Source organism: Exophiala spinifera (assembly GCF_000836115.1).
Source record: "Exophiala spinifera strain CBS 89968 unplaced genomic scaffold supercont1.6, whole genome shotgun sequence".
Taxonomy (NCBI): Eukaryota; Fungi; Ascomycota; class Eurotiomycetes; order Chaetothyriales; family Herpotrichiellaceae; genus Exophiala; species Exophiala spinifera.
In genome coordinates, this window is record NW_015622518.1 from 2,054,078 (window position 1) to 2,080,688 (window position 26,611).

At 52.5% G+C, this 26,611-nt stretch overlaps 8 protein-coding genes across 8 annotated transcripts; 4 read left to right on the top strand and 4 right to left on the bottom strand.

The window, feature by feature from the left end:
- Positions 1 to 859: 859 nt before the first annotated feature.
- PV08_08679 (plasma membrane ATPase) lies at positions 860 to 3,720 on the top strand (the record flags this gene model as incomplete). The annotated part of the gene is made up of 2 exons (XM_016383004.1): positions 860 to 1,279; positions 1,336 to 3,720. 2 exons carry the CDS (start codon positions 860 to 862, stop codon positions 3,718 to 3,720), a joined length of 2,805 nt encoding a protein of 934 aa, XP_016233707.1.
- A 540-nt stretch (positions 3,721 to 4,260) lies between these two features.
- PV08_08680 (uncharacterized protein) lies at positions 4,261 to 5,337 on the bottom strand (the record flags this gene model as incomplete). Its single annotated transcript, XM_016383005.1, has 2 exons — positions 4,261 to 4,834; positions 5,039 to 5,337. 2 exons carry the CDS (start codon positions 5,335 to 5,337, stop codon positions 4,261 to 4,263), a joined length of 873 nt encoding a protein of 290 aa, XP_016233708.1.
- A 1,010-nt stretch (positions 5,338 to 6,347) lies between these two features.
- Positions 6,348 to 10,121, top strand: PV08_08681 (uncharacterized protein; the record flags this gene model as incomplete). Its single annotated transcript, XM_016383006.1, has 1 exon — positions 6,348 to 10,121. The coding sequence occupies one exon, from the start codon at positions 6,348 to 6,350 to the stop codon at positions 10,119 to 10,121; it is 3,774 nt and encodes a 1,257-aa protein (XP_016233709.1).
- A 402-nt stretch (positions 10,122 to 10,523) lies between these two features.
- Positions 10,524 to 12,566, bottom strand: PV08_08682 (uncharacterized protein; the record flags this gene model as incomplete). Its single annotated transcript, XM_016383007.1, has 5 exons — positions 10,524 to 11,571; positions 11,640 to 11,762; positions 11,877 to 12,035; positions 12,112 to 12,313; positions 12,374 to 12,566. The coding sequence occupies 5 exons, from the start codon at positions 12,564 to 12,566 to the stop codon at positions 10,524 to 10,526; spliced, it is 1,725 nt and encodes a 574-aa protein (XP_016233710.1).
- Positions 12,567 to 13,711: 1,145 nt separating this feature from the next.
- PV08_08683 (uncharacterized protein) lies at positions 13,712 to 15,169 on the bottom strand (the record flags this gene model as incomplete). Its single annotated transcript, XM_016383008.1, has 1 exon — positions 13,712 to 15,169. One exon carries the CDS (start codon positions 15,167 to 15,169, stop codon positions 13,712 to 13,714), a length of 1,458 nt encoding a protein of 485 aa, XP_016233711.1.
- A 1,710-nt stretch (positions 15,170 to 16,879) lies between these two features.
- PV08_08684 (uncharacterized protein) lies at positions 16,880 to 18,906 on the top strand (the record flags this gene model as incomplete). Its single annotated transcript, XM_016383009.1, has 4 exons — positions 16,880 to 17,087; positions 17,138 to 17,421; positions 17,472 to 18,048; positions 18,104 to 18,906. The coding sequence occupies 4 exons, from the start codon at positions 16,880 to 16,882 to the stop codon at positions 18,904 to 18,906; spliced, it is 1,872 nt and encodes a 623-aa protein (XP_016233712.1).
- Positions 18,907 to 19,699: 793 nt separating this feature from the next.
- On the top strand, positions 19,700 to 24,697 carry PV08_08685 (uncharacterized protein; the record flags this gene model as incomplete). The annotated part of the gene is made up of 3 exons (XM_016383010.1): positions 19,700 to 19,827; positions 19,875 to 23,163; positions 23,243 to 24,697. 3 exons carry the CDS (start codon positions 19,700 to 19,702, stop codon positions 24,695 to 24,697), a joined length of 4,872 nt encoding a protein of 1,623 aa, XP_016233713.1.
- Positions 24,698 to 25,352: 655 nt separating this feature from the next.
- Positions 25,353 to 26,386, bottom strand: PV08_08686 (uncharacterized protein; the record flags this gene model as incomplete). The annotated part of the gene is made up of 3 exons (XM_016383011.1): positions 25,353 to 25,592; positions 25,676 to 26,084; positions 26,142 to 26,386. 3 exons carry the CDS (start codon positions 26,384 to 26,386, stop codon positions 25,353 to 25,355), a joined length of 894 nt encoding a protein of 297 aa, XP_016233714.1.
- Between the last annotated feature and the right edge of the window lie 225 nt (positions 26,387 to 26,611).

Below are 26,611 nucleotides of genomic sequence, written 5' to 3' on the forward strand. Positions count from 1 at the left end.
GTTTGCCAACGAGCGCTACAGCGACCAGAGCTTGACCTTTTCGTGCACAAATTGGGCCCCAATCTGTATAAGCCATCACAGCACAGTTTCCAATTCCATAGCCTGAACATATGCTGCATTTCCCTTTGACTTATCCGTGCACTGCGCTGACCTGCACAGCCTCACTTGTACATCTTCATTTTTCAGTACTCAAGAGGGATCCACATAGCAAGCACGGTGCCTGTCAATCGACATGAATGGAGATGCCAGTGCATCAACTCGTGTAAATGTTCGCGTGGAATGCTCATCCGCGATGATATAGAAGAAGCTTAAGATTCCGACATGCTCAGCACTCTTCGTTACCAAGCTACCCATCTCGGCTTATGCACTCATGAGAGCGCAGACCGATAGTGGACTCGATATCATAGATTGTCCACACCGAGTATTTAGCTTTCGACTAGGCTTCCTCGGGCACCCGGTGCCCGTGTTGTGTAGGGTGAATCCACAGGCCGGTCGTGACTTTTGCGGGGAACGAATCTGGGCGCCAATGGATCAACCACCATCAAACCATCATCAATCATGCTACTCGTGATATTTCCTCCTGCGCTGCCGCTTGTATCTATGATCTCTTTCATATTCCTTCCAGATTATGCCCTTTGCACCTCCTTGACGTCTACATCCGGGAGCTTCCTCGTTGCTGCTTCTCCATCCGCTGACTGCCTGTTTATGCCATCTACAGCGCGCCTGCCCAACGTCGATGCTGCCTCCATGACCATCTACTCATCCTCTGCTCCCAATTCTATCGTGTTCCTCATGGACTTGACATAGCCACCGCCATATCTTCCCCCTCGTACCTCTTTGCTTTACCTACATATTCAGTATGACAGATATACCATCAGATGCGAGCTCCGCAGGCTCCGCTTCTCACAAACAGCCACCCAGAGTCACTATTAGTGCCACCGGAGTGCCTCGCAGAGATCATCATAATGGCCCTGCGTTTACGGAGAAGCGACAATCTCGAGTGGATGAGGACGATGAAGAGGAGGACCTGGATGCTCTCATCGAGGAGCTCGAGTCTCTGGACCCAGACGACGCTCTCGAGGCCGAAATCGAGACAATCGGAGCAGCTCGCCCTGTTCCGGAGGAAATGCTCCAGACGGATCCGCGCGTTGGACTAATCGAGCCAGAGGTGGTGGCCAGACGCAAAAAGTACGGCCTCAACCAGATGAAGGAAGAGAAGGAAAGCCTCTGGCTAAAGTTCCTTGGCTATTTTGTCGGTCCTATACAGTTTGTCATGGAGGTAAGACCACCATCAAGATCTTCATATGGCTACAGCCCTGACATGTTTATGGGCAGGCTGCTGCTATCCTTGCTGCTGGCCTGCAGGACTGGGTCGATTTCGGAGTCATCTGTGGAATGCTTCTCCTCAACGCATCCGTCGGCTTCGTCCAAGAGTTCCAGGCTGGATCCATTGTCGAAGAACTCAAAAAGACACTTGCGCTCAAAGCAGTGGTGCTCAGAGAAGGCCGGCTGATAGAGATCGAAGCCCCAATGGTCGTTCCAGGAGATATTCTGCAGCTCGAAGAAGGGACTATTATTCCTGCCGATGGCCGCATTGTCACGGAAGATGCCTATCTACAAGTCGATCAATCTTCCATCACTGGAGAATCCCTTGCAGCTGACAAGGGTATCGGTGATACCTGCTACGCCTCCTCTGCCGTGAAACGGGGGACCTGCTTCATGATTGTCACGGCCACGGGAGACAACTCCTTTGTCGGCCGAGCAGCCGCCTTGGTGAATGAAGCGTCTGGTTCCACGGGACATTTTACCGAAGTCCTCAATGGCATTGGTACCGTTTTGCTCGCCCTTGTTATCTTCACGTTACTTGTCGTCTGGATTTCGTCTTTCTACCGTTCCAATGACATTGTCACCATCCTCGAATTTACTTTATCCATTACCATCATTGGAGTGCCTGTCGGTCTCCCTGCTGTTGTCACAACCACCATGGCTGTTGGTGCCGCGTACCTTGCTAAGAAGAAGGCCATTGTACAGAAGTTATCGGCGATAGAGTCCCTCGCCGGAGTTCAAATACTCTGCTCCGACAAAACCGGGACTCTCACCAAGAACAAGCTCTCATTGCATGAGCCCTACACCGTGCAAGGGGTGGACCCAGAAGACCTTATGCTCACTGCGTGCCTGGCCGCCTCGAGGAAGAAGAAGGGAATGGACGCGATTGACAAAGCCTTCTTCAAGGCCTTACGATACTATCCACGCGCAAAGGGGGCATTGGGAAAGTATAAAGTTGTGCAATTTTCCCCCTTCGACCCCGTCTCGAAAAAAGTCAGCGCTATTGTTGAATCACCACAGGGAGAGCGCATCACCTGCGTCAAGGGTGCGCCGCTTTTTGTGTTACGTACGGTCGAAGATGACCATCCTATCCCCGAGGAAATCGACATTGCCTACAAGAACAAGGTGTCGGAGTTTGCAGCTAGAGGTTTCCGCTCTCTTGGGGTTGCTCGAAAGCGAGGCGAGGGCCAGTGGGAGATCTTGGGAATTATGCCATGTGCCGATCCGCCACGGTATGACACAGCCAAAACAATCAATGAAGCAAAGAGGCTAGGACTCTCCATCAAAATGCTAACAGGTGATGCCGTTGGCATTGCTCGCGAGACGTCCAGACAACTCGGCCTCGGCTCCAACGTCTTCAATGCCGAGCGCCTTGGTCTTGCTGGCGGCGGGACCATGCCAGGGTCCGAGGTTTATGACTTTGTCGAAGCCGCTGATGGGTTTGCCGAAGTCTTCCCTCAGCATAAATATAACGTCGTTGAGATATTGCAGCAACGCGGTTATCTTGTGGCTATGACGGGCGACGGCGTCAATGATGCGCCGTCACTGAAGAAGGCCGACACCGGCATTGCAGTCGAAGGCGCTTCAGACGCGGCCCGGTCGGCGGCCGACATCGTTTTCCTGGCTCCAGGTCTTTCTGCCATCATCGACGCACTAAAAACATCTCGACAGATCTTTCACCGCATGTATGCGTATATTGTCTATCGAATTGCTCTCTCGCTTCACCTGGAAATTTTCTTCGGCCTCTGGATTGCTATCCAGAACGAGTCACTGAACCTCAAGCTCGTCGTTTTCCTGGCAATCTTTGCTGACATTGCTACTTTAGCTATTGCTTACGATAACGCGCCATACTCAAAGACTCCCGTCAAGTGGAACTTGCCCAAACTCTGGGGGATGTCTATCCTCCTTGGGATGGTGTTGGCTGCTGGCACGTGGATCGCTTTGACCACAATGCTCATTTGGGGTGATAATAGAGGTATCGTGCAAAACAGTGGCCACAAAGACGCCGTTCTCTTTCTGCAAATCTCACTTTCCGAGAATTGGTTGATCTTCATCACCAGAGCGAATGGTCCCTTTTGGTCGAGTTTGCCCTCGTGGCAACTGACAGCAGCTATTCTTCTTGTCGACATTCTCGCCACGCTATTCTGTATTTTTGGCTGGTTCGTTGAAGGAGAAGGGACCAACATCGTCGGCGTAGTGCGCATCTGGTTGTATTCTTTTGGGGTATTTTGTGTCATGGCTGGATTGTATTACTTTTTGCAGGATAGTGTCACGTTTGACGATATCGTGCATGGAAGGCGGTCGCAAACCAAGAAGGTGCTCAAGAAGCGGGACATGGAAGATTTTCTGGTGGCTTTGAACCGCGTGTCCACCCAGCACGAGAAGGTCGCTTGAGTGCGACTATTCTGCTCACGGTTGCCCACACGCTATCGACGTCTACAGGCGAGTCTCTGAGATGGCCGCCTCCACCACTGGATCCCGAAGATATTATCCCGTCAGCAACGTTCAGCAAGGCCAAAATAGTCCAACTACGGCGTCGACCACGGCAGCTCACCCCCAAACTGTCAAGAACTTCGAGTGAAGGATTTCTTCCGAAGCTCAAGCCGGGTGATTCTCCACTTGCCGAAACGTCGAAGAAAAAGGAAGCTTGAGATGGAAGAGTGATGGCTGTAGCTTGTCATAACAGCTGCATGAATACAGATAGACTGGGAGGCTGAGTCCGTCACACAGCATGGTTGACCACGAGTATGGTCGAGGTCGACTTAGTTCAGTTCCATTACGACTTTAATGAAGAAGGATACCCTCATAGTAGTAGAATGAGCATTACATGTTATTGTCCGTTGTATGAACCCGCCCAATAGCAGACAGAAGATATACGACCCGACGGGGCCGACCATTGGCAGCAAATGTATTGTGTGCCTCGCTCCACCCAGATCATGCGTTGTCGTGGTCGGTAGAGGTGATGATGGGCTCCCACTCGTTGAGCAACTTTAGAGTGCTCTCACACTTTTGTCGGATGGTTTCGACACAATCCCTTCCCAGAACAAGTCTAATGGGGATCTCCCTTCCTGCGGCGGCGCCCGTCCGCGTCAGCACGTCGACGATGACTTTGGACCCCTTGACCACGTCGCCGGGCTGGTTGTTGTCGACGGAGTCGAGGGCGTTTCTGACCTGTCCGACGACGGTGTCGGTGTAGTCGTCGATGACCCTTGCGGACTTGACGCGCGCGCCGGGGTTGAGGAACCCCGTGCGAAAGTACCCCGGCTCGACGACGGTGCAGGTGATGCCCAGTGGCTTGAGCTCCTCGGCGAGCGACTCGGAGACTGCGGAACACGCCCACTTGGTGGCGGCGTAGTTGGAGTATGCGGCGCCGCCGATCCAGGAGCCCAGGGATCCAAAGTTGGCGACGACACCGGAGCGTTGGGCGCGCATGGTGGGCAGCACGGCGCGGGTGACGTTGATCATGCCGAAGACGTTTGTTGTGAACTCTGCAAGCGTTTCTTCCGGCCTACAGTTGAGAGAGGTTAGATTGCCAGTTTTCACATGACTGTTAGTGAGTGTGAGAGTGAGGGGGGAGGGGGGGGGAGAGAGTGAGAGTGAGAGTGAGAGTGAGAGTGAGAGTGAGAGAGAGAGAGAGAGAGAGAGAGAGAGAGAGAGAGAGAAGGGGGGGAGAGGTGTCTTCTTGCAAGAAGACGACTGATGAAGAACATACGAGACCTCTTCAAGGGCACCTTCGAGAATATAGCCTGCGGCGTTGACCAGGATGTCAATACGACCTACATCCTGGACCATTTGGTCGACGGCGGTCTGAAGACGGGTCGTATCCCATGTCACGTCGAGCGCGTAGGTCTTTGCCCCGGCCGACTTGAGGTCGTCGATCTTGGTTGCGTTTCTCGCCGTCGCCAGGACCATGTGTCCTCGAGACAGGGCTTCGAGGGCGATGAACTTGCCGAAACCGCTGCTCGCTGCGGTGATGAGCCAGACGGGGGACGACGACGACGATGATGACATTGTGTGAAGAAAAAGTATTAGTTAAAGACGGCGTTATGAAAGAAGATTGTCTCGAGGAGAATGGAGTGGATGGCTGGATGTATAGATAGATAGGTGAGTGTACATGTGAAAGATTTGCATTCAGCTCAGGGAAGGAGAGTGGTGGTATTTATATACAGGAGTTCTCACTGCCTTCCTGGGTACCTACCTACCTACCTACTCACGCCCGACCTCGTCGTTCTCGTGTTGGATATGCACGGGACGGGCGCCGGTCAAGGATGGCTCATGGAAACCCGGTACGGATCAGCGGACTTGGCTGTGGAGTCTTGGGTGCTGCAGTATCAGAAGCGTAGACTGACCATGTACGAGTAGATGTCACTGCTGAACTGGAGCATGCAATGTGCTTACATCCGTGAAGTCTTAGATAGAACCAGGTCAGAGCCTGGGCCGGTGTTGATCGTTCCACCGGAGGCTCAAGCGGCCGCATCGGCCGCCCCGTACTCGTATTCGAGCCGAGCGGCGACGCATGAGGACAGTGAGCAGAACTCTGCCTCAATCTGCCTTGCTCTGATCCTCCTCATTCTTTGGTCATTCTTCCGGCAATAAGACTCATACATCCTTCCACGTCTTCCTACCCTCAGCCTCAGCCTCAGCCGGGCCCTTTGATGCCGTTAAACGTCGAGGCGACGGCCATTTCGGGGGATTCCATCCCACGTGATCTGGTGATTTGACGTCTCCCGCACAAACGCGGTTCGTCGCGTTGGAACTTCCATTGTCAAACATCCCACTATGTGTCTCTTACATTCCTCTAAGCGTGCCATGACAACTTTGTCGGTCACGTATTTGTCCTGCACTTCCTTATAGCAGCTTCTATATACATACAGACATCACGGCAGACGCGCGGATGTCTTTCCCAACCCTCCTTCGAAGCTGCGAGATGATTGTTCAGAGAGGATTTGAGACTGCCAGCCACAAACTGCCAACCCACGATCGATTGAGTTCACTCCATCGTCTTCATAATCCAGACTGTCATGGGCCCTCAAGGGTTCAAATTTACTTGGCTGTGTGAACTTCTCGATACTCTCGATGCCGCTCGCAAAGAGAGATGTCTCACCTCGAATCGAAACGTCAACCTGGATGTCAAATATACTACAGAATGGTTCATCAAGTACAATGGAGTCATCCCTCGCCATGGACCTGCGGCCGCTGCGTTCTTGTCATGTCTTCTCCCCGAACGCCTTCCAAAACGGAGTTATAGTATGCAGGAGGCAGCCCTTGCCAATGTCTGGGCGAGGATCCGTCGATTGCCAGCTGCGTCTGTCAAGAAACTGAAAGCGTGGAAATCGGCAGAAACCGACTTGGCAACCACCGTCGAGCATGTCTTTGCAGACTTTGACGACAACGTCGACGTGTACAACGGTCCTGTCACTTTGGAGGAGATTGACCGCGCTCTCTTCCAGCTTGCCGCCAATTCAGCATTCTCATCGCCAGAGATCCGTAACTATAAAAATTCTCAAACACAAGGCGACATCCTCGCTCCCATAGTGCGACGTTTGAAAAGTTCCGAAGCAAAATGGCTCGTCCGCATGGTTCTCAAACGCTATACTCCTGTACAACTGCCGGAACGTACTGTCCTGCGCTCTTTCCACTTCCTCCTTCCACATATCATGGCTGTGCGAAATTCCATCGAGAGTGCGGTTGATGTTCTCACGCTCAAGGAACTGCAAGGTATCCCCGCAAACCCAAGTCCAGCTGATGAGTCTTGGATTCTTAGACTATGTGCACATTATATCATCCCAGGATTAGGTGCCATGATCACTCGGACATCTTTCGTGAAAGCGAGAACCATCAAGCACTGTTGCAACGAGGCTCGAAACCGAACTATGAGTGTTGAGCGCAAATACGATGGCGAATACTGTCAAGTCCACATTGATCTTACAAAGGAGGTGTCGTCACAAATCCAGATCTTTTCAAAAAGCGGCAAAGACTCCACGAGAGATCGAATACGCCTTCAGCCTGCTCTCAGGAAAGGTCTTAGAATTGGTGAGCAAGATTGTGCGTTTTCTCGAAATTGTATTGTGGAAGGCGAGCTTTTGATATATAATCGGTCAACGAGATCCGTGATGCCTTTCCACGCCATTCGAAAGCACATACTCCATGGCGGAAAGCCTCTCGGAACAGAGATGGACTCTCCTCGGAAACCTGATGAGCAAATCATGTTTGTGTTTTACGATATTATGTTCCTTGATGACATGATATTGAGTCAGAGACCTCATCATGAACGAAGAAAACGTCTTGAACAGATTGTCAGAACCGTGGAAGGAGAATCCGAAGTCGCGTACCGACGGGTCATCAATTTCAGTAACAGTGACGCAAGACGAGGACTGCTCGACATTTTTGCGAATGCTATTCAGCGTAGATGGGAAGGCCTCGTGCTCAAAGGTTGTGATGACCCATACTTTTCATTCCTCTACTCTCAAAGCGTCCTCAAGCTCAAGAAGGACTACATCAAAGGGTGTGGAGATGTGGTTGACCTTTGTGTCATTGGTGGTCGACGAGATCCCAGAATTATTGAACAACTTCAATTGGGGCCACTCTCATGGACGACATTCTACATCGCCTGCCTTGAGAACAAGGAGGAGGTACGCAGGTTTGATGCAAAACCAATCTTTCGCATATTGCAGACTGTGTCTTCCCCTGGTGTACCCAAGGAAGACATACTGCATTTCAATGCACAGGGCCAATTATTTAAAGTCCCATTTGCGAATTCGATCGATCAGTATGTGGTTTGGACTGACGCTAAGGAGATGACTGACATGGAAGCACCTTCTGAGTTGTTCAAAGTGCCGTTCATTGTCGAAATTATGGGTGCTGGCTTTGAACGTCCACAAAATGCCAGATATATGGTGCCACGGTTTCCTCGAGTGATGAAAGTGCATTCTGATAGGACATTCTTGGAAACCAGTTCCTTCGAGGAAGTGCAGAAGCAGGCAGAACAGAGTATGGAAGAGATATCCGTTCAGGAGAGCCAGGAAGAGGTCGATTGGATAGCGCGGTTGACTGCAGCTGATGGCAAACACGCTCGTTTTCACTCGGTATCCGAGAGAACAGCCAGCCCTTCTGTGAGCACCCTATCTAATTCTTTGAATAAGACGACTCAGACCAGCGACACACCCTGCAAGATACGACCTGTGTCTAACGAAGACGGCAATCTTCACAACACCGAAAACAATTCTTCACACTTTGGAAGTAACGCGATCTCGCCCAGTGCTGTCATGGCATCGGGACAATCTCAACGCCGCAGTAGCCCTCCTCATGTCAACGAGCTATCTGTTCGAGACTCAGCTGCGAACAATGCCAGCGGTCAGGCATATAAGACTTCATCTGGTTCTCCCGTGATTGCTTTACGGGCTGGGGACTCTTGCCATACATCGAAAAGAAAGTTGGCTGACATTGAGCGCCCGGATGAAGACGACCAAGACGCGAGACGTCGGAAGGTGTCCGCGGAAGTCACAAATATTTCGACCACTCGGTCCTTTGGGTCCAATGGACGTTTGAAAGCCGACAAAGTCTCTTCTTTGCGCCACCACCCTAGCAGAAATGTACACACAGGGCAATCAACTATGCTCATCTACACTGATGAAGTGAGGCCACACACCGGCCCTGTTATAGGAAGTCCAAGTCCTTCGATGTCCAACATTCATAGGTTTCCGAATCACAGGCAGCCCTTCGAGCCTCCAGCAGTTTTTCGGCCTCCGTCAAGAAGACATAGAGCACGGCATGAGCTCGTCAGCCAGTCAACAAACATAACACCGCCCAAGGGCCGACAACGCCGTCCTCTTTCTGACTTGTCAGCCGGATCAACTCAACGTGGACGTGACGAATTGCCCGACAGTCTGAGTCGGGATATGTCAGACAAGGAGAATCCTGGGAAATTGCCGTCCTCTGGCGAACACTCCACGAATGGGATGGCAGGTGATGGCCCGATGGAGAACGGCAGCAACGAAAATCACGACTGCGTTGCTGATGCTCTGCTAGATAAGGACGGCATTTTCAGCGAAGGCGAGAAGAGACAGAAGCTCCCAGATCACGCACCACGGAAGGAAACCGATGCAAGTACACTGAGCGAGACTAAAGCTCCTGTCCGGATCCCCCAGCTTCGCATTACTGATTTCGCCAGTTATATTCTATGTTCTCACTGGTCGCCTCTTCAAAAGGAGCTCGCTGTTCGAAATGGCTCTATTCCACGGTCTGTCAGAAAGAGCGAGTTTCTAGTAGGACGCCTACTGCTCGCCCGGTTGCTGGACTGCTCGGGACCGGAAGACATAGCGAAAGAGATCTACCAAGTTGTTAAGACAGTCTCCGTTCTTCGTTCCCGCCTGATGAGTCGCGGGCTGAGCAGCTCGAAAAGCCGTCCTGATAGCTCTCGTCCCAGGGAGAGGAGGCAACGGAGACTTGTCGTCTTCTACGACATGCAAGCCCTGGCTTTGATGCCTACTGAGACGGTTCCTTGTCAGTGCGGTGATTCGCAACTTTGTCAGTCTTGCTTGGCGTTGGTCAACTCATCGCTACGTTACCACTTCAAAGGAGCCGTTCTTTTTTCGACTGGCAGGAGGTTCTGTCCGCCCGAGATACCCCCTGAACGTGGAGTTGACTCTAGCAGCACGAGACCAGGTTTAGATGGCAATCTCAGAAAGGACAAACTCGTGGCAGATGTCATTACGGATTGGCGGCAGGTCATGGGTCTCTTGGAGAGTTTGTGTTGCGATGATGATGGCATCCTTGGAAGGGAAGATTCAGTGTGATTTCAGGACTGTCATTTTAGAGAGCATTTCAAAAGAAGTATTTTTGACATGGGCGAGTAAGGCAGGACTAACTAATATTGGTCGGGGAATAGGGTTTATCATTTGATAGCGTTCTCGAGCGCAACGCTCTTGTTTTTAGATACGACCATCACGCCAATGATAATGATGATGATTAATAAATGAATGCTTTGGATCATGGTTATTTTTGAATCATAGTGAATATTTATTTGTATACTTCTGGTTGAGAAACACCAGCAGAAAGGAACTAAGCTTGTCAAGGGGAAATCCCGTCTCCCTACTTAGTAACAGTCTCAGATACCACCAAGTCCACGAGTCTGTTTCATAACACGTTATAACGATGGAGCTAGGTCTTGAGTACGGAGTGCTACGTACGTGCAGGTTCTAAAATAGCCAAGATACAAATGTTCTGTAGAACCAGTTGCCCCCTCGCTTGCCTCCCTTTTCGGCCTCCCTGGCGTGCTTCGCCGCGAGGAATTCCTCCTCCTCGCGGTCGATCAGGTCCTTGCCCGTCCACAGGTCCGCCTCGTGGGGCTTGACGCCCTTGGACCTCGTCCACAGCTTGTAGCCGAAGATGAGGATCAGGTACAGGGGGATGCCCAAGTACCCCGTGACGAAGTTCTTGTAGTCGAAGTCGCCGTAGGAGTCGGAGTGGACGAAGACGCTGTAGTTCTTGGTGATGGCGATGAGGATGCACATGAACAGGGCGCCGTAGGACCCGGCCACGCCGAGCGGGGCCCTGTAGGCGAGGGCGGTGTCCGGGACGTTCTGGGCGCGGCGGTCCCGGACCCAGTAGATGTGGGTGACGAGGATGGAGATCCACGTGAGCAGGCCGAAGATGGTGACGAGGTTGACGAAGTAGCCGAAGACGGTCTTGGAGTCGTCCGACACGTTCATGAAGGCCAGCAGCGCGAACGCCGCCGAGAGGCCCAGCGCGTACAGGGGCACGCCGCGGTTGTCGGTCCGCCGGAAGATGGCGGGCGCGTTCCCCTCGCTGGCCAGGCCGTACAGCGTCCGGCTGGCGATGTAGAGGTCCGAGTTGGACGCCGAGAAGACGAACAGCAGGATGCACGCGTTGACGATGCCGGGGAGCGCCTTGATGCCCGCCAGTTTGATGGCGACCACGAACGGGGACGCAGACGCCGAGCTGGACGCCTTGGTCGCAAACGCCAGTTCCTCCGAGTTGTACGGGACGAGCATGCCCAGCAGGAGCACCGACAGGCAGTAGAAGAACACGATCCGGTAGAAGGTGAGCTTGATGGCCCGCGGGATCGTCTTCCTGGGGTTCTGCGCCTCGCCGGCGGTGACCCCCACAAGCTCAATGCCGAGATACGCGAACGTCGCCGTCACCATCGTCGACCAGAAACCCAGGAATCGGCCGGTGGCGCCCTCGTCGATGTATTCTGCGAACGCGCCGGGGTCGCTCCAATACCTGTGTAACGTCGTCAACTCTCATGCTCTGGCGTCTCGGGGTCGTCTGCGTAGGGTGTGCACACGTACCGGAATCCTTTGCGGTCGTGATCAGGTCCGCCTCCCAAGGCCAAGACCAGGGACAGGATGATCAATCCAACGATGACGACGACTTTGATGCTCGAAAGCCAGAATTCGAACTCCCCGAAAAAGCTGCAGAGAGAGAGAGAGTCAGACGAGGACAACAATGCGGGAACTGGCTTCTGAAAGAAGGGTGCATAGGCCGAGAAAGAAACAATTATTCGCGGGTGTTGTTGGTGGACTCACCGGATGCCGAAGTAGTTGATACAAACAATCGCTACCCAGAATATGGCGATGAACACTCCAGGATTGACCGTATCCCGGTCGACCCAGTACTGTATGACGAGCGAGCCAGCCGTAAGCTGATTTGGCGTGACGATGATGTATTTGAACCAGTAGGTATAGCTACACAATCAAAGCATCAGAATCCATGATATGACACACGGTCGGACATGAAAAACAAAAGAGAGGTGTAACATACCCGAGAGCGAAACCGAGAGCAGGATCACAAAAGCGACTTGCGTAGCCAGTGAAGCCGGAGGGCAATGGGAGCCAGGCGGCCATTTCGCCCAGGGCGCACATGACCAGGTAAACCACAAATCCAACAACCGTGTATGAAATGAAGATCGATCCAGGGCCTGCACGGGCGAGTGCCTGGCCCGTACCGATAATCAAGCCAGTGCCTGGAACGTAGCAGCATCAGAAGCAGTCCCCCTCGGACACGGTGCTGAACCTCGACTGACCTATCGCGCCTCCGATGGCGATCATAGTGATGTGACGAGCCTTGAGCCCCCGATGGAGTCGCGACCCATCTTCAAATTGGGTGCCTCCAACGTGTGTGGCTTCGACGGGCGAGAGAGCTCGCTGCTGGGCATGGTAATCTGGTTTTTCAGTCCCCTCGGAGGGTGACGGGCTGTCTGTGTGGTAGCCGGCCATGGTTGTTGACCGCACAAAAGACCGAGCACTGCAAGAGGACACACTGTGGGTTTAAACAGGAAGACAGGGAAAAGACCGCGACTGGCGAGGCGACACACGGGTGGTACTTATCCCTTCTCAAAGGCGGTTGCGGAATCCGCCTGACGATTGGGACACACATCATTCTGTACCCGGCGAACTCGACTCCCACCTGGGTTACACTGCATCACCGTCACGAGGGCAGATCGCTGTGGCACGTTGATTGTTATCGTCCCAGGGAGGACACCGCGACGTCAATGGCTCGTTTGGAGGAAGCGAAGCTTGGGCCAAGACGTGGAAGAGGCGTGAATGATGGTACCCAAGACTTTTCCAAGAATCCATCGACGTGTGGAACAAGATAAGGCAGAGACCAACAGTACAGGGGACGGTGGAAATGATGCAGTCCAAGGCGCCAACGGCGGAGATCCAAGACCATCAAAACGTTACATAAAGAAACGCCGCCAAGAAGGCGGAGCAGGGGATTCGGTATAGAAAGGCAGCGAGGCAGACTTTTTCGTCGGCTTATACAATATAAATGGAGGGATTGGGTCCGGGGCGACAAGCTCAGGTGCACACACAGTCCGGGTGCTTAGTAGGCTGTGGTCGTACAGTACGAGGGCGTCCGTAGCTACTCAGGGTCCTGAACTGATCGAGGGAGCCCCAGACTCTCTCGACCACAAAGACGCTCCATAAGAAGATTGGTGAAAATCGAAACTGGGTCCCAAGCCTCAGATCCCTGTCGTTGAAGTAGTAATGCCAAGTCGCCGATCAGCACAGAGCCCAGAACAGGTTCGACACTGCAGAGATAAGGCAGGGCGATGAGGAGCGATCGCAGTCGTTGATACTACTTGGGCAGTGTGTGCCGATAGTCTCTCCACGATGGCGCAATAAGGTACAGGGTGGATGGGTTGTTGATTTTAACGCTGAGGGCGATACAGCGAGGGGGCGAGAGAGACTGATTGATTGAACAACAGAAAAAATGCTCAACTATCCGGAAGTAACCGTGGGTGACCGTAGTTATCATTACTTCAGATTAAATAACAGTCATGGTCCGTCTGTGGAGCAGGCATCTAATGGAGTTGTACATGGAGTCGAAAGTCTAGACGTCGATATGGACCTCACGTAATTCAATCGCCAAAGAAGGAATCCCACAAGGACGAGAAGAAACCTCCCTCATTGCCTCCGGTCGCTGGTCCCTGCCCAGCTCCGTCACTCCAAGGATCTGAGCCCTGACCCCAGACGTCGTCTGCGTGGTTTTCATGACCAGGCTCGCCTTGATGAGATGGTGAATCGAAGGGCTGGCTGGATGCCTGGTGCTCAGCCTCAGGCTGGCTTTGTGGAGACTGGGAATTGTAAGGTCCGCCTTGAGGTTCCCCTGGAGGGCTTGCAGGGTCCGAATCAGGCTGTGAATCTCTTCCTAACCCCCTTTGCATGGCCTCGTATCCTGCCATCGTACCGGCACCGACTGCTGCACTTTCACCTATGCCGCCAGGGGCTGCGCCTACGCCAACCGCCCGCCCAGCTCCACCAACCACTGCGCCCCCAGCAGCTTCACCAGCGCCTGCAGCACCACCTGCAGCACCGCCAGCAGCTTCTCCGCCTCCCATCCATAAAGGAAGAAAGCCACCAGAACCCCCAAATGAACTGTGACGCGAGAAGTAGTCATAGTCCAGAGTCACGGCGGTAGCCAGGACACAGGCTCTTTCATCAAGACTCATACCAGCCATGCCGTTCTTGCTTCCCAATGCTTCAGAATACGCCTGGGGCTCGTTCCCGGACTGATCTCCCACATCGTCCTGCTGTGTATCCGTTTCTGACCCGGCAGCATCCATGCGGATTACATAACTCCCAGTGTCTGTAAAGATCTCTCGGCCAAGCCCGCGGAATGATCGGTTCACGGAGCCAATCAGGCGAGAATTTGGGTCGATAAGCGAAAAATCCCAGGATAGGAAGGGCTCGTTGACAGCAGCAAATTGACGAGGGGCTGCGGCTTCAGGACCAGCAGCATTCCTGGGATGCACGAATAGATTGTACTTACGACGTAAAGGGGCCCATTCCGACACAGCCTCTCCAATCACTCGCATGCTCTCGATGGGGACGTGCGAGATCTGTTGAAGACTGCTCATGGTATCTGGAACTGACGGATCTTGTGGCGCGGGCGACGACCGTTCGGAGGTAACCTGCGCCGTGAGAGGATCATATACGCGGATACGGCTGACAAACCAAGAGAATGGCCGGTGAAACCGCAATACCTCCCTTCCATGCTTGTCGAAGACATGTGTCGTGAAAGGACGATGTGTTCGCAGCCACTGTCTTGCCATAGCTTTTCCTAGCCCGCCATCATGTTCTGCCATGTAGCCAATATGAGCGCCGTTAGGATCTAGTATGACATATCGATTGGCTTGTTCGAAACCTAAGAATAGATTCATCATCTCAATCTGCCTCTGGACAACAATTCCCGGCTGGGCAAGGATATCTGCAGAAGGATGATCTGACTTCAACACGGCGTTTGGGTCTTCTGCAACATGGACCGGTGCGAGGAGGGAATTGTCTTCAGGACGGGTCTGGGACAGGATGGTTTCCATTAAGGGAGAACCTGGAACGGCGCCGTCCCTTCTTGCAGGATTCGAGCCATGTTGGACTTCCGGAGAGGGTCGCTCTTGACGCAGGTTGACGGAAGTTGAAAGAGGCTGGCGATTGCACCTGAAAACTCTCCTCGACCGGAGGTTGGTGAAGCATCGCGGGGAAGATTCGAGAGAGGCACAGGCCGGCTTGAACGTGGAAAGAATACTTTTCTGCATTTGCACACGTTACAGAGAGGTTTGTCTCGGGGATGGCTTCAAGCACTCTTATACGAGTATTCCTTTGTGTCGTTGACAAGGATGACGAGGTGAAGCACGCGCCTCGGAGCAAGGCTTCCGGAAAGCCAACACAAAACGAAACAGGCGTGATTACTCGTACTTGTCGTCACAAGGAAGAGCGTCCATTACATTTGATGACTTCATGCTGTTACTCGTAGAACGGCGCATCTGTTAACAAGCGGCGCAGGAGGTCTCGCTGCTCGGCCAACCTGCCGTTCCGAGTCTGTTAGAGTTAGGGGTTAGGATTAGTGAACCAAGGTACGACGTGCTAATGAAGTACCCCGTGCCTGACCTGACCTGTGTACCTTACAGGAAGGTATTACAGATTCCTCCTCTCAACAAGTGGCCAGAGAGCCTCGGAAATTTCTTGCTTCATTCTGCCTAGTCGGCGTGCTCTTCTACAATACACCAGCAACCCTGCGCTGCCGATGGTGCGTGCCGTCAGTCTTCCGTCTCATCACGCCAGCTGGGATTACGTGTCCTTACGGCTGCGTTCCGTCGATCATAACAGTATGTGGTATAGCTCGTGGCACTACTGAACCGGAATGTCCCTTCTTGTATCCATTATCATTTCACCAGTAAGTCGTCGGCGAGATTGCTTGACCTCGCCAACTCGAATCGAAGACGGAAGGCCAGAATACACGCGCGCTGCGGTCTCTAGACACCTTTCTGGGGTAAGCGCCTATCCATGGTTCCTTGCATAAAGATTTTGGCGATTCGGAACATGCGGGCGAAAGCACCCAACGTAGGGGGATCCATCGCTTCACTTACTGTGCAGATCGGGGTCGGACTAGCTCCAAGGATGCATGATATCCGGTATCCATAACCCAACGATATTGTGAAGAGACGGCCTACAGTAAGACGATTGCCTGAGCGGAATCAGTTCGGTCGCTCTCTTTTGACTTTCACCCTCACAGCTCAGATCGAATCGTCACGTCTAGGATATCGTCCCAGCGGAAAAACGCCAGCACAACTCGACAACTCAGTGCTCAGCAGTGTCTGATATTCTGCTTGAAATGGCAGCTTCCTTGTATTGCGTGCAATGCCTGAGCATGAATGATCACGATTGGTACTCCAAAAGCTAACCGGGTAAGTGTGTCAGCGCAAAAGAATATCAAAAAGCATGGTCAATTTCGATAGCTCCTCACGCTAGTACCCAGTCCGGACGGATTCCACCTACCTGTACGGAGTATCAGGTATGCAATGGCATGATTCCGTTCTCAAGCACAATCGAAGGCCGGATCCACTGGTCCACGTGGTAGGTGAGGAGGGACTGCCGACACCCTGCTACAGTACCATTCTGGGACTACCACAACACACATGCATACTTCATACTAATCTCTCCCAGGTTTGATCTGGTTCCCTTTCAACTTTTCTCGACTGACTGCACCTGACCTCTGGCTATTCGTTTCCGAACCCTGCACATCCGCTATGATGTCTTTCCTTGGGGGATGGCATGCGTCTGCCGTTTTGGCATTAGCACTGAGTGCAGTTTCAACTGCCATAGCCTTACCTGAAGGCTCAGGAAGCAATGACACACCCAGTACACTGAACTGCTCAGAACAACAATTCGACTATGTGATTGTTGGTGGAGGGTTGTCGGGTCTTGTCGTTGCCAATCGACTGTCCGAAAACAGCAAAGGTATCGTTCAGATGTTTGGTAGTCTGAATGAGTTTGCTGATTGTCATTAGTCTCGGTTCTTGTTCTTGAGTTTGGGCCCTTCGATAGAAGCAACACGACTCTCTGGCCGGTCAACGCACAGTCCCTCAATACGAAAGATATGTTCAATATAACCTCGGCGCCGGAGCCAGGCCTGGACGGTCAGAGGTACCCTGTCTTTGCAGGAGCAGTGCCTGGCGGCGGTTCGACAGTCAATGGAATGGAATTCGATCGCGCTTCTTCCAGTGACTATGATTTCGAAGCATTGGGAAATCCTGGCTGGAACTGGAATGGTCTCTTCCCCTATTTTAAAAAGGTAAGCAGGCTGAAATTAGTCGGAGGAAGCTTTGTTGATGACAGGACAAGAGTACCGACTTCACGCCACCTCCTCCAGCTATCGAAGCAATGTACAACTACACTTGGAATGAAGCTGCTTATGGGAAAGGTCCTTTGCAGGCCTCTTTCCCAGATTTCCAGTATCCTGACAATTTCCCGTTCTTTAGTGCGTTTAAAGAACAAGGCGTTCCCTTCATCAAGGAGCATGCACTCGGTAATGCTACTGGCGTTTTCTTCACGCCAGCATCCGAAGATCCTAAGAAGAAAACCAGGTCATCATCTCTCAACGCATACTACGACCCTGTCTCAAGCCGCAAGAACTTGAAAATGCTGGCCCAATATCAGGTCACCGAGGTCGTCTTTGATGGTAACCTTACCGCCCAAGGTGTCAAAGCAACAGATAGGACCAGCGGCAACCAGTATCAATTCACGGCCACAAAGGAAGTTATTCTGGCAGCAGGTGGCGTTCATACACCACATGTTCTTCAGCTTAGCGGTGTTGGTCCTAAGGATGTTCTGACGGCCGCCGGCGTTACCGTCAAGCTTGATTTCCCTGCCGTTGGAAGTAATTTCCAGGATCACCCTACCGCATATCTCAACTGGAATGGTAGGCCAAATGCTGTATCCCAGAAACAATGGACGCCTGTACTGACTATTTGTAGTAAGCAACCGCTTTCCATATCCGGGCATACTCCAGGAAAATGCTACATACAATGCAGAAGCACTTGCTTTGTACCTCAACAACCTGACTGGGCCTTATACCAAGGCTCAAGCAAACAGCGCTGCCTTCCCGACTCTCGACATGATCACCAAAGACGGTAGTTCGATCATTTCGTCGCTTTTGGCGCAAGAGCCTAGTCAATATCTGCCTCCGATCTACAACAACAGCCAGCAGCTATTGGCGGGCTTCCTTGCGCAGCGCAAACTCCTCGCCTCCCAGATCGCGACCGGCAGTGTGGCTGTCATGGAGCTGCCATTCGGGGGATCAGGTTCACTCCCAAACGCGATCGAGAAACCGCTGAGCAGAGGCACGGTGCATCTGAACGCTAGTGACCCGCAGGGGGAGCCAGTTGTCACATTTTACGCGTTCACTAACCCAGTCGACAAGGTAATACTCGGCAAAATGGTCAATTTCACTCGTGGGATCATGTCCAGCGATGCGCTTACTTATCTGGACCCTATCGAGACTGTGCCTGGACCGCAATTCCAAACTGAGGATGAAATCTTCAACCAGTTGTTGGCAGCCTCGGCGTTGAACCCTTCATTTGCGCACCCGAGTTGCTCGTGCCCGATGATGCCACAAGATCTTGGAGGTGTGGTCAGCTCGGATCTGCTCGTGTATGGCACGAATAAGCTCAGCATTGTGGACTGCTCGATCTTGCCCATCATTCCTGCGGCGCATTTGCAGGCGACCATGTATGCGGTAGCCGAAAAAGCAGCTGACATTATCAAAAGTCGTGATTGAGGCTTCGCAGACGTGACACAAGAAGTAAGGGGCAAGGGCCGAGATTCTATATACCTGACAGTACTCTCTATATATTTTAAATGTACAAATCTTCAGACATGAAGAGCATTGAAAAGTGGATCCGACCGTCAGGCTCGTTCGCCGCACGAGAGGTACAGCGCTTTAATGGGATCCAAGCCTCTCCAGAATGCGGAATCAGTTTCCCTGACAATGTGGTTCGAGGTGGCTCTAGGCTAAAGAGGCACAGCCTTGCGAGGTTTGCGAGCTACAATACGAATTTTACGAGTACGACGGATACGCGGCGTGGCAGGGCGGAGCGCCTAGACTCCAAGCACCTAGGGGCACCCGGTGGCCCCTGGGCCCTATATCAAGGACTTGTACGGAGTACTTGTGCCCAGCTCGGACAAGGAGAAACCCCCACTGGTTCTCCAGGCCTTGGTGGGCGACCCCCAAATGGCACCTCCAGTGACCTATCGATCTCAAGAGCCGAGAAGTTAGTCGTCATGAGCCGTAGACTACGCTGGGAATCAATTCTTGGATTCATCAACTCGACGTCCTTTGCGAGGCTAAACACTGCGAGATCAGTCTCCATTTTGCGACACAAGAGAGGCCAATGTTGCTATGACATGGAACCATGTCTCATACCTCCATCCTGAGTATATATCCATTGCTTCGCTGTTCTTGCTCCAGGGTAGCTTTTGCAACATATACCGCATCGGCATCTCCATGAAGCTGCTTCAGCAGCAGTCACTCTTTACCCCAGCCCGGGTTCATTGACTTCTCCGTGATCTCCATGGCTGCTCTCTTCGTCCGTCAGATCTGGACACTCACTTTGAAGAACCTGCTTGTTGCTTTCGTACGACGGTGGTTGACTACGACGATCAGGGCGTTTCTCTTGCCTTGTATATTTGTGGGCTTCCTGTGCGTGACTGACCGCACCCGCAGTCTTGAGATTCTAACCATTACAGATCATATGCACGGTTCCTCTTCATTCCGCCCTCCGTCTATGGAATCGGAGACCCAACTGCCGTCCGCAGCCTCCCGCAAGCTCTCGATCTTGTCTCTGGTGGGCGGGACAAGCTGGTCTTCGTCAACAATGGCTTCGCAGGGGGAGCTATCGAATCAGTCATCGACCGAGTAGTCAATGATGCCGGTTCGTTCGGTGGAAAGGTAGAGATTCTGTCGCAAGAGGAGGAACTTTTGACAACATGCAGAAACTCAATCAGAGGCACATCGACGTGCATAGCTGGAGCCGTCTTTTTCTCCTCCCCGACAGAAGGCGAAGCCGGGCGGTGGAATTACTCGATCCGAGCAGACGGTGGACTTCAGAACAAAATCGTCACCGATTCTTCCAAGAATGACGTCGAGATCTATCTTCTTCCGCTCCAACACGCAATTGATCGTGCCATATCTGATGTCGAAGGTGGAAGAAATGGCTCACGTACTTTACCAGACCAGGTGCAGGAGTACCCTTATACCTCCATGACGAAACAGCAACGCTTGCGACAGATCAGGACGAGGTACATGGGAGGCATCATCGACATCCTTGCTGTTGCCTTCTTTATCGGCGTAGTTGGTGTGACTTACCAACTCACAGGATTGATAGCCGCTGAGAGAGAGCAAGGTATGGCCCAATTGCTCGATTGTATGATGCCAAACGCTCAACGATGGCAACCACAAATGGCGAGAATTCTGGCGAACCACCTGGCCTTCGACCTTCTGTACGGCCCCGGCTGGATCATCATGGCCATCATCCTCTCAGTAGGTGTGTTCAGCAAGACCTCTGCGGCAATTGTGATCATTTTCAATCTTCTGTCAGGCCTCGCCATGTCTTCTCTGTCCATCTTTGGAGCTGCTTTCTTCAAAAAGGCCCAGCTCAGTGGAATCACTTCGGTCATTGTGAGCCTGTTATTGGCTATCATTGCACAGGTGGCGAGCAAAGCAGGTTCCGCATCTGTCGCCATCCTCTCGCTCATCTTTCCGCCTATGAACTATGTCTATTTCGTTATACTCATGGCTCGTTTCGAAAGACAGAATTTCGGGACTAGTCTGACGAAGCGAGCACCAGAGAACACTTCCGCAGTTCCAGGGATTGTTCTGTGGATATTCCTCATCATCCAGATCGTTGTGTTTCCCATCCTGGGGGCATATGTAGAGAGGCTGCTGTACGGGACTGCGTCTAAAAGCCGCCAGACTGAAGTTTCGGACGACACAACCGCAATTGCGCTGCTTAATTTCACAAAAGAGTACCGACCGTCCTTCTTGGCCAAGATACGCTCGGCTCTGACGCGGAGGAAATTGAAAACGGTTCTAGCTGTCGACAGGTTGACGTTGAGTGCCGTACGAGGTGAGATAATGGTTCTGCTGGGGGCAAATGGTAGTGGCAAAAGTACGACCCTCGACGCTATTGCTGGGCTGAATTCGATCACCTCCGGTACAATCTTGATCAACTACCCGTCTGCTAACACTGGACTGGGCCTGTGCCCTCAGAAGAATGTCCTGTGGGATGATTTGACGGTGGAAGAACATGTCCTTATCTTCAATCGAGTCAAAAGTGAAGTCCAGGCGACTAAAGATGAGAACATGTCCCTGCTCACTTCGTGCGACATTGTTGCTAAGACACAGGCACGTGCCAAAACCCTGTCTGGTGGGCAGAAACGAAAGCTGCAGCTGGCCATGATGTTTACAGGCGGCTCAAACGTGTGCTGCGTTGACGAAGTATCGTCCGGTCTAGATCCACTATCTCGACGCAAAATATGGGACATTCTACTCGCGGAGCGTGGCAAACGGTCAATAATTCTGACCACGCATTTTCTGGACGAAGCAGAGTTGCTAGCTGACCATATCGCCATTCTCTCGAAGGGAGCTTTGAAGGCGGCCGGGACTTCGGTTGAGCTCAAGAACAAACTGGGCTCTGGATACCGGGTCCATGTCTATCACAACCACGGTACGCAACAGATTCCTACCTTCCAAGATACGAACCACAAACAACAAAGCGACCAAACTGTCTACTTCTTGCAAGATTCTGCCTCGGCTGCGAACTTCCTCAGTCGTGTCGACAGCGCCGGACTGGCTGAGTATCAGGTTAACGGACCGACAATCGAAGACGTCTTCCTCAAGGTTGCTGAAGAAGTGCAAATACGGTCTGACATCTCGACTGAGGTCGACTCGAAGGATGTGCTCGAGGTAGTGGGCAGCCGCAGCAGCGAAGGAGCCGCTCCGAATGGGGCAGCCGAGGTTTCGTTCCGAGATGACCCGCCTACGAACGTTCCAAAGCTTCTGGATGGTCGTCGCATTAGCATGCCTCAACAAGCCAAAGTGCTCTTCTCGAAAAGACTTGTCGTTCTTCGCCGGAACAGCCTTCCGTACCTTGCAGCGCTTATGATTCCGATTATCGCCGCAGGATTGGTCACTCTCTTTCTCAAGCACTTCCAGAAAGCCGAATGCTCTCCCTCGTCGGCTATTTCAGTCTCTGATATCGTGTCCTTGTCAACACAGAACAATTACCAGCTTGTGGCGGGGCCTCGGGATCGACTGAATGAGGGCGCAATAGAATTACTAGCTGGCACCTTTGGTGGCAGCATTGGTGCCGGGGATGTAGGTGCTAATACCACCAGGTTGCTCCACTCGCTTCATCTTGTTGATACTCTGGAGGAGTTCGACGACTACATCCGAGACAGGTACGCCAATGTCACACCAGGAGGCTTCTTCCTCGGTGGCGACGGTGTTAGCCCTACGTTTGCCTGGAAAGGAAATGGTAACATTGCATTTCCAGTCATCATCCAGAATGCTCTTGACACACTCTCAACCAACATCTCGATCTCAAATCAATATCAAGCGTTTGACGTACCGTGGGGGGCCAGCGTTGGAGACGCTCTACAGCTCATCACTTACTTTGGCTTGGCCATGGCAGTATATCCCTCCTTTTTCGCCTTGTACCCAACGATTGAGCGACTTCACAAGGTTCGAGGCCTGCATTATAGCAATGGCGTTCGATCAGCGCCTCTCTGGCTTGCGTACACCCTGTTCGACTTTGGCATTGTGCTGGTCACCAGCGCCATTGCAATCATAATATTCCGCGCGGCTTCTGATGTCTGGTACCACATTGAATACCTCTTTGTGGTGTTCTTTCTGTATGGCCTTGCCTCGACATTACTGTCGTACCTGATTTCATTGTTCTCGAGGTCGCAGCTAGCAGCGTTTGCATTCGCCGCTGGGGGTCAAGCTGTCATGTTTCTCCTTTATTTCATTGCATACGTAAGTTATTTCTCTCTAACGCGCTCAGTGATGAGCTTGAGGCTTTCGTCATCGTCGTCGCCGTGCTGACAGATTTCAGATGAGCGTGTTAACGTACTCCCCCATTGACAAAATCGATGACTACGTCAACGTATGCCATTTTGCGATTGCAACAATATCTCCAGTTGCCAACCTCACCCGAGCACTTTTCATTACACTCAATGTATTCTCGATCACTTGCAGGGACCGACAATTTGCTTCATACCCGGGGTCCATGACTACATTCGGCGGGCCAATCTTGTACTTGATATTGCAGACCCTCGCATTGTTCGGCGTGCTCCTGTGGTGGGATTCTGGCCCTTCCTTTCAGCTTTGGCGCGGGAAAGCGAAGGAAGAAGAGGTCGAGTCAAAGCCAACGCTCGAGGCCGAAATCTCGAATGAGCTGACTCGGGTCAATTCGTCGCAAGACGGGCTTCGTGTGCTTCACTTGACCAAATACTTTGGCAAAAATCTCGCCGTCGACAACGTCACATTCGGGGTTCCACACAGCGAGGTGTTTGCGCTTCTCGGACCAAACGGAGCTGGCAAATCGACGACCATTTCACTCATCAGAGGCGACATCCAACCAAGTCGTCGTGGAGGTGATATTCTCGTGGACAATATATCAGTCATTCGTCACCGGACAAAAGCCCGGTATCGACTGGGAGTCTGCCCCCAATTCGACGCGATGGACACGATGACGGTAGCAGAACACCTGGACTTCTATGCCAAGGTCCGTGGAGTCGCTGACCCTCGTCACAACGTAGACGCGGTCATGCGCGCTGTCGGTCTCGAGCAGTACGCCGATCGCATGGCTGCAAAGCTGTCAGGCGGCAACAAGCGCAAGTTGTCCCTGGGCATTGCGCTCATGGGGAATCCAAGCGTGCTGTTGCTCGACGAGCCGTCTTCTGGAATGGACGCCGCGAGCAAACGCGTCATGTGGCAGACGCTCAAGTCGGTCGTGCCCGGACGGTCCTTGGTCCTGACGACGCACTCGATGGAGGAGGCGGATGCTCTTGCGATGCGGGCCGGGATCATGGCCGGGAAGATGCTCGCCCTGGGCAGTACCGAGTACCTCCGGCGCAAGCACGGAGACGCCTACTACGTCCACCTCGTGCACCGGCACGCGCCTCATACGTCCGAGCAGGAAATGGAACGCGTTCGTGTCTGGATCGTGTCCACCTTCCCGCAGGCCGAGGTCGAGAGCAAGATATACGCCGGACAGATCCGATTCTCCGTGCCCACGGCGGCGTTGCGCGAAAAGGACGCAGAGGTGATCAGTCGAGGAGGCTCGGGTATATCCAGATTGTTTGCCGCTCTCGAAAAGAACAAGGGTGACCTGGAGATCCAATTCTACAGCGTGAGCCGGGCGACGCTCGACCAGGTCTTTCTCAACATAGTGGGTAAGCACAACGTCGCGGAAGAAGGCACGGACGTTCCGACGATTTCGAATTCTCGTTCTGGGAAGTGGAGAACGCGTCTCTTGTCCACCGTGACCGGACGGAGACGGGGGTAGTAGGAGGCGGCAGAAAGGCGATCCCGATCACGACTATGGTTACGTGCATGCAGAATGTGCTGCGTTGAATAGAAGTCATGGTGGTGGAGACAATTGACAGTAAAGATGGAAGATAGAGTAGATCGGTGATGATTGATTTCTGACCCACTAACTTGAGTGTGCTGTGGATTATAGCAGTGGAAGCATGAATTAATTCTCTCTCATCTTCTACTTCCCTAGGAAACAGCAGTATATATACATCAAAGTAGCATACTGGAAGCCTCCTTACAATTTCCACGCATGCGGAATGATCTCACCAGACCTTTGTTAATGTCAGGATAAGTTGGTTGAGCCTCATATCACAACAAAAAGATGCCACTATTTGTATTGTACCAAGGTAAGCTAAACTTCTTTAAGCCACTGGTAATCAGTGTCTGATCTTGCCAATAGCCGTGAATTGGGGTTTCGAGGCGATCAAAATCTTTCGCGTTGTCTCCTGTGGTAATTTGGACTTGTGCTAAAACTAACATTCACTGATTTTACTATGTGTCAAGACCGGCTGGCTGGACTCAGCTTCACTGGCTCTGAGGGCCGGGCAATTTGCCTTGTGAGGGTTTCTTATGAACAGCTGACCCTCGTTCTCGATCGGTGATACCAGGGAATGCTCCCTGATATCCTACAGAATTAGGACCAAGATCAGAAACACGGCCGCGCTTAACACTGTAGCTCCGCTCAGGTTTCGTCTATCCGCACTGTTTCTGGTGGAAGTCGGAGCAGATGGACCGCCAGCCGACGAAGACCCTGGCAACGCCGGCGTCGTGATTGAGAAGGTACTCGACGCAGAGCTCGACAGGTGTGCTGTACTATGACTCGCACTACTAGTACCGGTGCTGTTGGCGGACACGGACGCGGGTACCTAGATCAAGGGTCATCCTCGTCAGTACAAAGGGATGTACACTAACAGGCCAAGCATGCGCCATGATCTCACGACAGACTTACACTTCCCGAGCTCCCTCCAAGAACCGACATGAAATTGGAGCAATAACTATAGCCTACAAGATTCGTCAGAGTCGCCGGGACTTGTTGACACGAGACGTTCCCCAGGAATCCGCAGGTGTATTGCGCCGAGAGGAATGACGGGGCACAGAAGCAAGACGAGAACTTCTGGTCGTCTTTGCCCAGGTAATTGACGGAGCAGCTCGACAGGGCCACCTCTTCCACCGCGCACGCGGACTGGGCGGTCGTGCAATAGCCAACATCGTACGTGGAGGTCAGCGTGGACAGGACGGGAGTCGTCGGCGAGAAGGTGATGGCGTCGTCACACGCGCTGTTCCAGAGTGAAATGAGGTTCTGTGCGTCCCCGTCGAAATAGTCGTTGAGGAGGCAGAGGCGATATTCGCTTTCGCAGCTGCGCATGATTGTCAGCCCGCGTTATGCTGTCCGATGGATCCGGGGCAACGCAAACTCGTAGAAGGCATTGAACACCTTTTGGTTGCAATAGCAAGATACGAATGGAGCTCCACTGGCGACTTGAGGGCCGGCGCAGTAGTTGAGCTGATCGTTCAGATAGTTACAGGCAGAAAACGTCGTCAAGGGACTGCCCACGTTGCATATGGACGTGTCGAGAGAAGTCAACGACTGTGTAGCTTGGGAACACGAGTAGGAGGCGAAGAGAAAGGCTGTCCACGCCAAGTTCCTCAGGTTCAACATTGTGATGCACAAGACTGGCACAGCGTCGCAGCTTTTTATTCTCAGTTGATCGGCTGATCGAACCGGAGATCCAAAATCAGGCCATCGTCCTTCACTTGGACAGCTATATATGTTTACAGCCTGATCCCGAATCGTGTTCCCATGGCGGACGATCCAGATACCAGCAACCATTATGGCGGGAGTTGGTCACACGGCCTTTCGACCTTATCTGCCACGGAGTCGATT